Source organism: Cnephaeus nilssonii (assembly GCF_951640355.1).
Source record: "Cnephaeus nilssonii genome assembly, chromosome: 11".
NCBI classification, from domain to species: domain Eukaryota; kingdom Metazoa; phylum Chordata; class Mammalia; order Chiroptera; family Vespertilionidae; genus Cnephaeus; species Cnephaeus nilssonii.
The window spans coordinates 68,825,258-68,838,405 of record NC_137082.1 but is presented as its reverse complement, the minus strand read 5'-3'; the positions used below and the strand labels follow the sequence as shown (position 1 = coordinate 68,838,405).

The following is a 13,148-nucleotide window of genomic DNA, read 5'->3' as shown; positions in this document are numbered from 1 at the left end:
CTGCCCACTCAGTGTATAGAGATACATTATAAAATGATCCCCAGGATAAGTCTAGTTACAATCTGTCATCACACTGTTATTACAATGTTACTGACAATGTTCCCTATGCTGTACATTATATCCCATGACTTACTTATTTATAACTAGTGGCCCAGTGCTCGGATTCCTGTACATTGAAAGGAAATTAATTAGAAGGTGGCAGGTGGGGTGGGGCGGGACTGGGTGAGAAGGGCTGGACACACCCTGGAGCCAACCTCCCATGGTCCCTCCCCAGCTGGCCACACCTGGGGCAGTGCCGTGGCTAGAAGGATATCTGCGGGGTGAGCAGGGTCCCTCCGGCAGGTGGGGGATCAGGCCAAAGCCAGCTCTCCGACGTCTCCCGAGGGGTCCTGGAGTTCGAGAGGGTAGTCTGCAAACTTGCTGTCACTTGGCAACTCCTGCGTTGAGAGTCTGCCCCCTGGTGGTTAGTGCACGTCATATCTACCAGCTGGTTGGGCAGTCACTTAGTCTTCTAGAGAGAGAGAGAGAGAAAGAGAGAGAGAGATAGGAAGCTAATATCCCTTCACCTATTTTGCCCACCATCTCCCCTCTCTGGTAACCATCTTTGTTTTGTGTATCTCTGAATTTGTTTCTTTTTGTTTTATTTGTTCTTTTGTTTTGTTTTTCAGATACCACATATAAGAGAAATCACATGGTATTTGTCTCTGTCTGACTTACTTCGCTTAGCATAATACCCTACAGATCAAGCATGCCAAACTCAAAGGCTAACACAGGCCAAATAAACGAGGCACGCGGCCCACAGGCCGCAAGTTTGACATGCTTGATCTAGACCAGTGGTCGGCAAACTCATTAGTCAACAGAGCCAAATATCAACAGTACAACGATTGAAATTTCTTTTGAGAGCCAAATTTTTTGAACTTAAACTATATAGGTAGGTACATTGTTATTAACTTAATTAGGGTACTCCTAAGCTGGCCTTTGCTAAAAACTCAAGGGGCCAAAGAGCCGCATGTGGCTCACGAGCCGCAGTTTGCTGACCACTGCCTAGATCAATGGTCCCCAATGGTTCCCACGGGGCGGGGGGCAATTTGACTTTTAAGGGGGGCAATTTGAGAATGAGTTATTACAGTGAATTTTTTGCATTTTTTATGGTTCTACGGGCCTCATACACAGTATATAAATATATATTGTGACATATTTATGCATTTCAATTCTCTATTATACGTTTTGAAGCTTTATTTGCTATTTTTCATATCACTTCATATTATTATTTTAACAATTTCTTAGTGATGTCTTTCGCAATACTTCAACTGTCCTTTCATTCTTTGATTTTTCTCTGTCATGAATGCCATGTTCTTTAGAAGCTTGTTTAGACCAAGTTAATGGCCTTTTAGGCTTCCTCCACGTGAATAGGAGTTCACTTTTCTAAATAATAAGAATTATATGTCACCGAAACTGGTTTGGCTCAGTGGATAGAGCATCTGCCTGCGGACTGAAGGGTCCCGGGTTCGGGGGCACGTACCTTGGTTGCGGGCACATCCCCAGTAGGGGGCATGCAGGAGGCAGCTGATGGATGTTTCTCTCTCATTGATGTTTCTAACTCTATCTCTCTCCCTTCCACTCTGTAAAAAATCAATAAAACATATTTTTAAAAAAAGAATTATATGTCACAGGAGGACATCAGGATTTTAGAGGTACTTAAATGGGGCATGGCCAAAAAAAGGTTGGGAACCACTGCTCTAGATCCATTCATGTTGTCATAAATGGAAATATTTCATTCTTTTATGGTGGAATAATATTTCACTATATATTACATTCATCTACAATAGGCACTTAAATTGCTTCCAGCTCTAAGATAATAATATTAGTAGTAGTATTATTTTGGGTAATAACAATGAAATATGTTATATTTCTGGGCTTCCTGGTGTTTGATATATTTGTAAGTTTTTGTTAGCCTGTGGTTGGTTGTAATTTTTTTTATTCCAAATAAATGTCCACTTCCATACCTAATTTTGTGTTCACAGTTATGCATTGTTTTTCTAAAATACGGTTCCCAAAATCGCTCAAGCTCCATAAAACCTGGACCTTTAGCTGCTTGGCTCCATCACTTCCAACTCTGCCCCTGTGAGCCTTGAGTCATGTTTAGGAAAATGGCATAAGCAATTCTGCTGTTCTCCTTCCACAGGGTTGCGCCAAGAGAATGATCAAATGAACTGATGAGCATCAAAATACTTTGTACACTCCTGGCTGTTAAAGAAATATGGGATTTTATGATTATCATCAATATTGAAACATTTGGGAATTTTTTAAAAGGGTGGGATATAAGGAAGTACATTAAGGAAAAGGATAAATAAATTACCACCCTTTCCTCAACTAATGAAATCTATACATCATGACTTGCTTTGAGGGGAACATGGGTAGACTGGATAGTACCTGGAATAAATCAAAATGAGCCTCCAGGATGGAATCTTGGATGCTTCACCTTATTTAATTTATTGAAGAATAAGTGACAGGAATAGGAAATCGGGGAGAAGTAGATCTAATAGGTGGGTCCAACTCTTCTCAGGAGAGGGGATAAAGGATGGGAAGCTGGGGGACCAGGGTTTGACTACATGAATGGCCAGGATAAAAGAGGCCAAAAAAAAAAAAAGAATAAAAGAGGCCAAGAAAGACAATCATGCTTATGGATATACCAGAGGCCCGGTGAATGAAATTCGTGAGTGGGGCAGGGGTCCCCTCAGCCCAGCCTGCAACCTCTCCAATCCAGGACCCCTCGGGGGATGTCCAACTGACATTTTAGGCCCGATCCCCTGCAGTCAGACATTCCTCTCACAATCCAGGACCACTGGATCCTAACTGCTCACCTGCCTACCTGCCTGATTGCCCCTAACTACCTCTGCCTGCTGGCCTGATCACTCCTAACTGTCCCCACTGTAGACCTGGTCACCCCTAACTGCCCCCCCTCGCCATCCTGGTTGCCCCTTACTGCCCCCCCTCTGCTAGCCTGGTTGCCCCAAACTGCCCCCCCTGCCGGCCTGGTCACCCCCATCTGTGCCCCTGCCAGTCTGGTCACCCCACATAGCCTGCTGTTCAGTCATTTGGTCATCCCTCACTAACCCCCCTGCCGGCCTTGTCACCCCACACAGCCTGCTGTCCAGTCATTACTGTTACTGTGATGGCGTCCTGGACAATTTGCAATTCCTCTATTATTAGTATAGATTGCAGATTACAGCTGGGGGTTCTCTTCCCAATCCATCCAGCAGAGAGAGTAAAACATCAATAAACCCTCACTTTCCAGTGGGGCTACACCAACTCAATAAGGACACTTGGGAGACAGAATGAAAAAAGACTGGGGGTTTTTCTTTCTTTCCCCTGGGAGGATGCTAAATATGAATAATATATCATTCATAGACTTAATGTGAATGCACTAACAATAGAGCATCAAAATACTCGAGGCTTTATGAACATGCAGTATATACACTGAGTGGCCAGATTATTATGCGTTCAGAGATCATAATAATCTGGCCATTCAATGTATGTAGATAGGCTGAAAGTGAAGAGAAGGGAAAAGATATTCCAAGCAAATGTAACCAAAAGACAGCAAGGGTGGCATATTTCTATCAGATAAAATAGCCTTTCAGTCAAAATCTGTCACAAGAGCTATGGTCTGCGTGACTCAGTTGGAACACCATCCTGTACACCAAAAATGGTGGCAGCTTTGATTCTCAGTCAGGGCACATACCCAGGCTGCAGGTTCAATCCCCAGTTGGGGATCTCTCCCTTCCTCTGTGTAGAATCAGTTTGGTTTTTTTTAATCTGTCATGTCCAACTGGTGTGGCTCAGTGGTTGAGCATCTACCTATGAACCAGAAGATCACAGTTCGATTACCAGTCAGGCCACATAACTGGGTTGTAGGCTCAAACCCCAATGGGGGGCTTGCAGGAGGCAGCAAATCAATGATTCTCTCTCATCATTGATGTTTCTATCTCTCTCTCCTTCTCCCTTCCTTTCTGAAATCAATAAAAAACATATTTTAAAAATAAAAAACAAATTAAAAGACTTTCAAATCTGTCACAAGAGACAAAGACTGTCACTATACAATGATAAAGGGATCAATTCATCAAGAGGCTATAACAATAGTAGATAGATATGCACCCAACAATGAAGCACTTAAATATATAAAGCAAATATTAACATATCTGATGGGAGAAATAGACAAAAATACAATAATAGAGATAGTAGAGAAATTCAATGCCCCGTTTTCAATAATGGATATATCATCCAAACAGGTAATCAGTAAAGAAACCTTGGACTTGGACTTTAGACCAAATGGACCTAACAGAAATTAATTCTCATGCCCTAACCGGTTTGGCTCAGTGGATAGAGCGTCAGCCTGCGGACTGAAGGGTCCCAGGTTCGATTCCGGTCAAGGGCATGTACCTCGGTTGTGGGCACATTCCCAGTGGGGGGTGTGCAGGAGGCAGCTGATCGATGTTTCTCTCTCATCAATGTTTCTAACTCTCTATCTCTCTCCCTTCCTCTCTGTTAAAAAAAAAAATCAATAAAATATATTTTTTTAAAAAAAGAAATTAATTCTCAGATGTACACAGGACATTCTTCAGAATGGATCATATGTTGGACCACAAAACAAGTATTTTTTTTAAATCGAAAAGATTGAAGTAACAATAAATATCTCTTCTGACCATAATGGTATGAAACTGGAAATCATTAACAGGAGGAAAATTGGAAAATCCACAAGTATGTAAAAATTAAATAACACATTCCTGAACAATTAGTGGGTCAAAAGATAAATCAAAAGAGAGATTAGAAAAATATCTCAAAATAAATGGAAATGGAAAATACTAACCCTTATGCAGCAAAAGCACTTCTAAAATGGAAATATTTATACAATATATGACAACATTAAGAAAAAAGAAAGATTCAAATAAACAACCTAACTTTACACTTCAAAGAACTAGAAAAACAAACTGCATAAAGTCAATAAAAGAAAAGAAATTTTAAAATGAGAGCAAAAATAAGTGAATTAGACAATAGAAAAAAATCAATAAAACTCAGAGTTACTTTTTGTAGAAGATAAATCTGAGAAACTTCTAGCTAGACTCTCCAAAAAAGAGAGTGAGGTCAAATGAATTATGAATGAAAGAGGAGGCATTGCAACTAATACCCCATAAATACAAAGATGCATAAGAGACTACTGTGGACACTTATATGCCAATAAATTGTAATCTTGAAGAAATGGATAAATTCTTAGACACATACAACCGACCAAGACTGAATCATGATGAAATAGAAAATTTGAGCAGACCACTAACAAGTAAGAAAATGGAATCAGCAACCAAAAGAATTTCAATAAAGAAACACTCAGGACCAGAATGCTTCACAAGTGAATTCTGCCAAACATTTAAAGAAGAATTAATACCAATACTTCTCAAACTCTTCAAAATTAAAAAAAAAATATTCAAACGATTTAAGAATGATTTTGGAGAAGGAATATACAGTGGAGTAAAGAAAAGAGCTCAGAAATAATCCCACATACATAAGTGAAGTTATCATACAACTGAATACAAGAGGAATCCACCAATAAATGGTCTGGAACTATTGAAAAAATGAACCTTGACCTTTATTCTATACCTTACCCAAAATAATCAACTTCAGGTGATTTAAGAGTGTCAATGTGAAAGTCAAAATGTCAAAAGTCTTACAAGAAAACAGAACCAAGGTATTCCATGTTTCCAAGTAATATAGTAGAGTAAATTCAAATCTTGTTTCCACTACATAATACATGAGTGACCTTGTACATATAACTTAACCTCAACTTCTCCTTCTTCATCTATAATGATAATAATTGTGCCTAACCCATTGGGGTGCATGTGAAAATTCAATGATTTAGTATGTATATTGCTTAAAACATTGCCTAACAGGAAGAAAGTACTGTACTGTAAGGGTTAGTTACTATCATTATTATTTTTTTAATATATTTTATTGATTTTTTTAGAGAGGAAAGAAGAGGGGTAGAGAGCCAGAAACATTGATGAGAGAAAAACATCGATCAGCTGCCTCCTGCACGCCCCCTAATGACTGGAATCGAACCTGGGACCCTTCAGTTCGCAGGCGCTCTATCCACTGAGCCAAACCGGTTAGGGCACTATCATTATTATTATTGTGAGCATTACATTCTTTCTGTTGCACCAGGATCAGTCTCTTCCTTGTTGTATAAGGTTGAAGACAGCAAAGGAAGCAATTCTTTTCTACCCTGATGGTTCTACCCTCTGTGGTTAAACATATACAGAGGCTCTAGTCCTTTAGTTGCTACGGTTTCTACATGAGCATGGGACTCACTATCAGGGGTCTAATCAGCCTGGGACCTTCAGCTTCATGGCTGGGTACCCAAGCATTCCCTGTTCAATTCAACACCTAGTAATGCCCAGTCCTGGCCCTTGGGGTAAGTGGGCTCAGCCCTCTCAAATATCAAGCCCAAAATATAATATCAGTTAATACCAACACTGTGTTATCGGCTGCTTGCGGCACCATGAAGCCTGCTGAGTTGAGATTCCTTCTCGAGCTCTTCCTCTTCGCCTTACTGGCTACCCCTATCATGGGTGGTGTCGCTAAACTTACGAAACAGATATGTGGAGACTTCAAAGGTATGAACTTGAAGTAGAATATAAATTCAAAGGCCAATTATGAATGAGGGAGAAAGTATTGGGGGGGGAGTGTTGGTTCAGGAAGTTCCACCTCTTGTGTCAATATCCACACTTAGTCCTTTGACTCAGGACACTACTTACTCTAGGGGTCTCGTGGATGTCCGATGAGAAAAAAAACAAACTAGGGTGCCAATAAATCCTTTGCAGTGGCGTTCTCTTTTGTAGGGGCTCCAAAGACTAGACGTATTTTGAATTAGGGGTTTCATGACAAATTTCAAAGATCCCAGACCAATCAAGAGTATGTGTTGAGATTAGATGAAGAGGAGGTTGGAACTGAAAAAAATGAGGCGTTTTCAATATCTGGGCTCTGGACACATGGAGAACATTTGGACAAATGGTCCCTGTTTAGAGGAGCTCACAGCGTGGAGGTGAAAGGCCATATAGCGTTCTTCTACAGGTAATGTGTACAGACTCGGTGTTTCCAGAACATAGGAGTGGTGCAGTCTACACCGTCAGAGAGCCCAAATTCTGGCCCTGCCACTTAGCAACTGTGTGCCCTTGGTGGAGTCAATCACTTACTATCCCTTAACCTCAGTTCCCCTTGTGTAAAATGTACATCAAAGAAATGCCTGCTTCAGAGGATGTTTGCATGAAATGATATTATGCATGTAATTGTACCTAAAGAGCTACTTCTACCAGAGAGTAAACTCCAGACTGGCTACTTGGGTAAGATAAACAATAATCTCTGAGTTGCCAATACAACCCTGTTATTGCTATTTTGGCCACTGCCTATGTGACTCTTGTAAAAAAAAAAACAACAACAACAACAAAAAAAACAGGTTTGCCTCTGAGAAGGCAACAGGGGGAAAGATGACAGGATGTGAAAGCAAGAATATCATCCTCATGGTTATTCATGTTGATATGTATCCTGGTTTGAGGACAGCAGCAGGCACAGCTACCTGAATTTTGGGGTGTAGATAGGATAGTGAATATACGAAAACTGGAGAGTCAGCATTCTTAATTATATGTCCTATGTGCGCAGTTGAGAGAGAAAGATGAAGGTACAGAAAAGCAGGAGATTGTGCGTTGATAAGATAAATAAAATGAAATGGGAACCTTGTAACGTGGCACAAGCTTCTGGCAGAGCCTCCTTTTCTCCAAGTCACTGCCAAACCTGGAGATGTAATCAATTTACATGTCCAAGGGCAACCTTACCAAGTAATCCTAATTCCAAGAGAAAACCAGACGTCCTTCAGTGACTTTGAATATGGGAATATTTCCAGATGAATGTGAGTAATTTTTAAGGGCCCGTGAAAACAAGATCGCTTGCTGAGTCCTAACAAATTCCCCCAACTCAATGAGAACCTCTCGTGCAGACCCCTGCGGTATGGACCCGAAATCTGGCAGCTGCTATGAAGTCCACTTTAGATATTTCTACAACAAAACCTCCCAAAGATGTCAAAGTTTTATCTTCACTGGCTGTGATGGCAACATTAACAACTACCAGCTTAAAATAGATTGTCAAGTAGCCTGTGAGGAAGAGTACAAAGTACCGTAAGGAATCCAATTTTGTCCTTTGTCCTTGGGGAGAGGAAAAGAAGAGGCTCTGGGACCCCAAGATAAACCCTGATTTGGGAAGGGGAAGAGGGAGAACTGTCTTAATCGAAAGGTTTAATAGTTGGGTTGAATCTCAGGGTCATTTGTCATTTTGCAATTAGAACATCAAAAATCCAGAGAGAGAAAAAAAATCCAGAGAGAAAATAATAACCACCATTTATGGGACAATTACCCTGTGCCAGACACTGCACTAAGCAATTTACGTATATTGGTCCAAATTAAAATTAAAATCATCCTAAAGTAGGTGTGCATTATTATTTTTATGTGGCAGATGAGGAAACCAAACCCAGCTGAGGTAACTAACTGGCCCAAGGTCACGTTATTAAGTGGCACAAGAAGGTTTCTAACCAGATCTGATGGTCACCCAGGACTTGACCATCCTACTACATGCACAGGTTACCCAAACCTAATCATCCTACTTTCAGACCCGTAAACTCTCCATAGCAACGTGGTGTTTTATACAACTAAGCTGGCTCCCAGCCCACATTTGACCATTCCCCAGTCACAGGAACTAGAAGAAGAGAGCGAGAGGGCTATGGTATAGCTGATTCCCAGGAGAGGAAGATAGAGAGTGACCTTGGGAGTAACTCAAAAGCAGAAATTTTGTTCTACTAATGTAGTACTCCTAGTGAATCTTTGTAGTGCCTGGCACATGGTAGGCAATAACTACGTTTTGAGAAAATGAAAGAATGAGAGATTAACCAGTGGAACTGAAAGAGATGGCATCCTTTGGGCTTCCCCTGAGATAAAAATGACAAATTAATCCATGGAGACTTTCCAAAAGCTATAAGATAAATCTGTTGTGTTTTGTTTTGTTTTTTGTGTTTTTTTGCTCAAACAGGGGCCATTTAAAGCCAAACCAGGGCGGCGGTGGAAATGCCTGATACACTATCTGAAGACAAATGTTACGATCTTTGAAAGATTTCCTTGAAACTCCCATCTGTTTGCTATTCTCTTGACTTTAGTTTTGTCTTTCCTGAGAAATAACTGTATAACCATTAAAATGAGATAACCTTGTGTCAGCCTCCGTCCTCTCCGAATATCTCTCCCCCTGCCGTATGCACAGTTGGAATGTCACCTGGTCCTGTCCATTAGCTCCCTTCTCCCTCCTGAACCATTCCTCACGTATGCACACAATAGTGACACTTTCAGCTGTGGTCAACCAAATTTGCATAGGTTTGTATCTCCTCCTCTCTTATGTTGAGCTCATTAGTGAAAACAAAGTGCCAAACCTGTGCTCTAATTTGAGGAAACATTGGAAAAATTCAAAATGAGGGGTTTTATACAAAATGCCTTGCCTATACAGTCCCTTCTCTTTTAGCACTCACTGGGTCCTGGTAGGAACTTCTGCAGCCAGTGTATAAAGTAGCAAGTTTCTACATCAATCAACCTATCTATACTAATAAAAGCCTAGGTGGCCCTCATGAGCGATGTCATCACAAGATGGCCACTACACAATGGCTGCCACAAGATGGCCATGCACACAGCCGAGGCGGGGCTCGGCGGCCACTCTGCGCAGTGAGGCCTGGGGGTGCCATAGCTTCACGTGGCACGGTGGAGGCTGGTCCCAGAGAAGGAGGTGGGTCATGGCAGGGGAGGGCAGTTGGGGGCAATTGGGCCGGCAGGGGAGCAGTTAGGCATCAATCGGGCCGGCAGGGGAGTGTTTAGGGGGCAATCAGGCTGGCAGGCAGAAGCAATTAGAGGCAAATCAGGCAGGCAGGCAGGTGAACGGTTAGGAGCCAGCAGTCCGGGATTGTGAAAGGGATGTTGGGATCGGGCCTAAACTGGCAGTTGGACATCCCCCAAGGGGTCGCGGATTGGAAAGGGTGCAGGCTGGGCTGAGGGACACCCCCCCACCCCTGTGCACAAATTTCGTGCACCAAGCCACTAGTCTATATAATAAAAGCCTAAGCGACCTTTATGGCGGAACAACCAGGACGAGTGGTCGTTATGATGTGCACTGACCTCCAGGGGTCAGATGCTCAACGCAGAAGGTGCCCCCTGGTGGTCAGTGCACTCCCACAGGGGGAGCACTGCTCAGCCAAAAGCTGAGCTCACGGCTGGCGAGTGCAGCAGCAATGGCAGGAGCCTCTCCCACCTCTCTGGCAGCGAGCCAAGTGTTAAGGAGCAGTGAGCAGGCGGGTGGTAAGGAGCAAGGGGTCCCGGACTGTGAGGGGACTCCCAGACTGCAAGAGGGTGCAGGCCGGGCTGAGGGAACCAAACCCCCTCTCCGCCAGCACACAAATTGCACCAGGCCTCTAGTCTTACATAAAACAGTAGGTAAAATGGAAAATTTTTGTTTAATTCTATAACACAAACAAGGACCAATAGATTAGATATTTGTCCTACACCTTATAAGGCTGTAGCTAGTTTTAATAACATCCTTCCTCCAAATGCATTCCATATTTCTTATCTTTGACCAGAACTTCTGTTTAACTAGTCTCTTTATACATTGGGTAACCTAAATGAACATTCTAGACAGAAGAAAATGAGCTCATGCTGGGACTTCCTGGGTAGGTTTTAATCTTTCCACCTTTCAGGCTTTCATGCCTTCTAGCTTCCATAAAACTTTACCCATTAGGACGACGTGTTATACATGCTCTAGGGCATCAGAGTCCCTCCAGTGAAGCATCAACCATATCCCCCTTTATGGTCAGGCTCACTCACTTCAGATCAAATATAACCCTTCTTTTTCTGCTCTACCAAGAGAATTTTCATTGAGGCCATAAGTGTGGATTAAGGAATATGTGATAACACAGTGAAAAGAGGCACAACTGAGAGTGAAATATACCTACAATGAATTTGCCGGGTCCAATACAGACTCCTTATTCTCTTGATGGATTGCTACTAAGTACATGGGTGCCTCAGCATTTCCCAAGAACCTTCCATTATTAGTTTTCTTCCAGATAGAGCAGAAAATGCAACAGCAAAATAATAAAATAAAAGTTAATGACCCTCCTTGTTTGCTGCCTCACATCTCTTTCATCTAAAGTTCATGCTCTGTGCCTTCCACTGAAATAGGAAATCTTACTTTCTCTCCCCCAAAGACAGAAGAGCAGAACATTCACTGCCATATTTACATATGACAATGGAGAGAGACTTTATGCAAAACACAAGATGTCCAGCATCCTAGGAGATATTTATTCAAATCATTATAGCCTTGGTCCTTTCTCATTCAGTTCTACTAACATCCATTCTTATTATTACTGGGAGCTAGGCTAGTTAGCAAGTTAGACAAAAACGTTGACTCTGTGGGAACCAAGGAGCAAGGACTCTCTAGACTTCTTCCCACCTGGCCCAACAATGAGAAATAAACATCCAGAATAGGAACATTCATAGATAAATCAAATAGAAAATCCAGAAATAGATCCAAGTAAATTAAGAATATCAATAAAAAATTTTTTAATAAAATAGTATTTTTTTTAAATATGATGAAGTTAGCATTTCAGATCAAGGGAAATTTGATACATTTCTCAATAAATGATAATATAATTTGCTATTTATTTGGTATAATAGTCAAATTAGATCCCTATCTCCACATCATATGCAGAAATAAATTTCAAATATATTAAGGTTGTAAATGTAAAAAATAAAAGTATTAACTTATATAAGAAAACATTTTGCTAAATATGGAGTAACCTTAATAAAGGCAGAAAACTCAGAAGCCTCTAAATGTGTTTGGGTATTTATGAATGACAGATTTAATTAAATAAATATCTATAATAATAAAAGCATAATATGCTAATTAGACCAGATGGCCCAACAGCAGAATGACCATCCAGACGACCTTCTGGACGAAGCCGGAGCTGCAAGGGCCGAGCCCCTTGCACGAATTTCATGCATCAGGCCTCTAGTATGTACACAATTGCATAAATGTTAAAAGTACGCAATTGAAGAAACCACAACAAATAATATCCCAGAAGAAAACATTTGCAACAAATGTAACTACTAAGACTCAGAATTTATAAAGTTTCTTGTAAACCATTAAGAAAAAAAGATGTGGGGGGGAGGGAGGGGTAATGGTAAGATATATACACATATAATACCTTAATAAAAAAATTAAAAAATAAAATAAAATAATCAGAAAAAAAAAGAAAAAAAGATATCTCAAGGTAAAAATAACCAAAGTGTAAGAAGAGGTAATTCACAAATTCAAAATGCCAATACCCAAGCTGAAATATTCCGATCCCCACTGTTAGTCAGGGAAATGTAATTTAAAACAATGGTCTGCCATTTTTCATTCATTAGATTTACTGCAAAAAGAAGTGTTGGCAAGGCTGTGATGAATTGGGTAATATCTGTTAATTTTTATAATGCTTACCTTTGGACAAAAACCCACTTCTAAAAATGTATGCCATAGAAATAATTTTACATAAAGATTCATGTACAACAATATTTACTACAGCATTATCCGTAATCCTATCTAATAAAAGAGTAATATGCAAATTGACCATCACTCCAAGACACAAAATGGCCTCCCCCATGTGGTCAAAGATGGCTGCACCCATGTGGACACAAGATGGCCACCACAAGATGGCCTGCAGGGGAGGGCAGTTGTGGCCAGTTGGGGGTGACCAGGCCGGCAGAGGAGGGCAGTTGGGGGGGACCAGGACTGCAGGGGAGGGCAGTTGTGAGCGATCAGGCAAGCAGGGAGGGCAGTTAGGGGTGACTGGGCTGGCAGAGGAGGGCAGTTGGGGGAGACCAGGTCAGCAGAGGAGGGCAGTTGGGGAGGACACAGGCCTGCAGGGGAGGGCAGTTGTGGGGGACCAGGACTGCAGGGGAGGGCAGTTGTGGGGGGAACCCAGGCCTGAAGGGGAGAGCAGTTGGGGGTGACCAGGCCAGCAGAGGAGGGCAGTTGCAGGGGAC

The 13,148-nt window shown here is 41.6% G+C and overlaps 1 protein-coding gene across 1 annotated transcript; it reads left to right on the top strand.

Annotated features, from left to right (window-relative positions):
- Positions 1–6,550: 6,550 nt before the first annotated feature.
- On the top strand, positions 6,551–8,223 carry SPINT4 (serine peptidase inhibitor, Kunitz type 4; the record flags this gene model as incomplete). Its single annotated transcript, XM_079783428.1, has 2 exons — positions 6,551–6,665; positions 8,042–8,223. 2 exons carry the CDS (start codon positions 6,551–6,553, stop codon positions 8,221–8,223), a joined length of 297 nt encoding a protein of 98 aa, XP_079639554.1.
- Between the last annotated feature and the right edge of the window lie 4,925 nt (positions 8,224–13,148).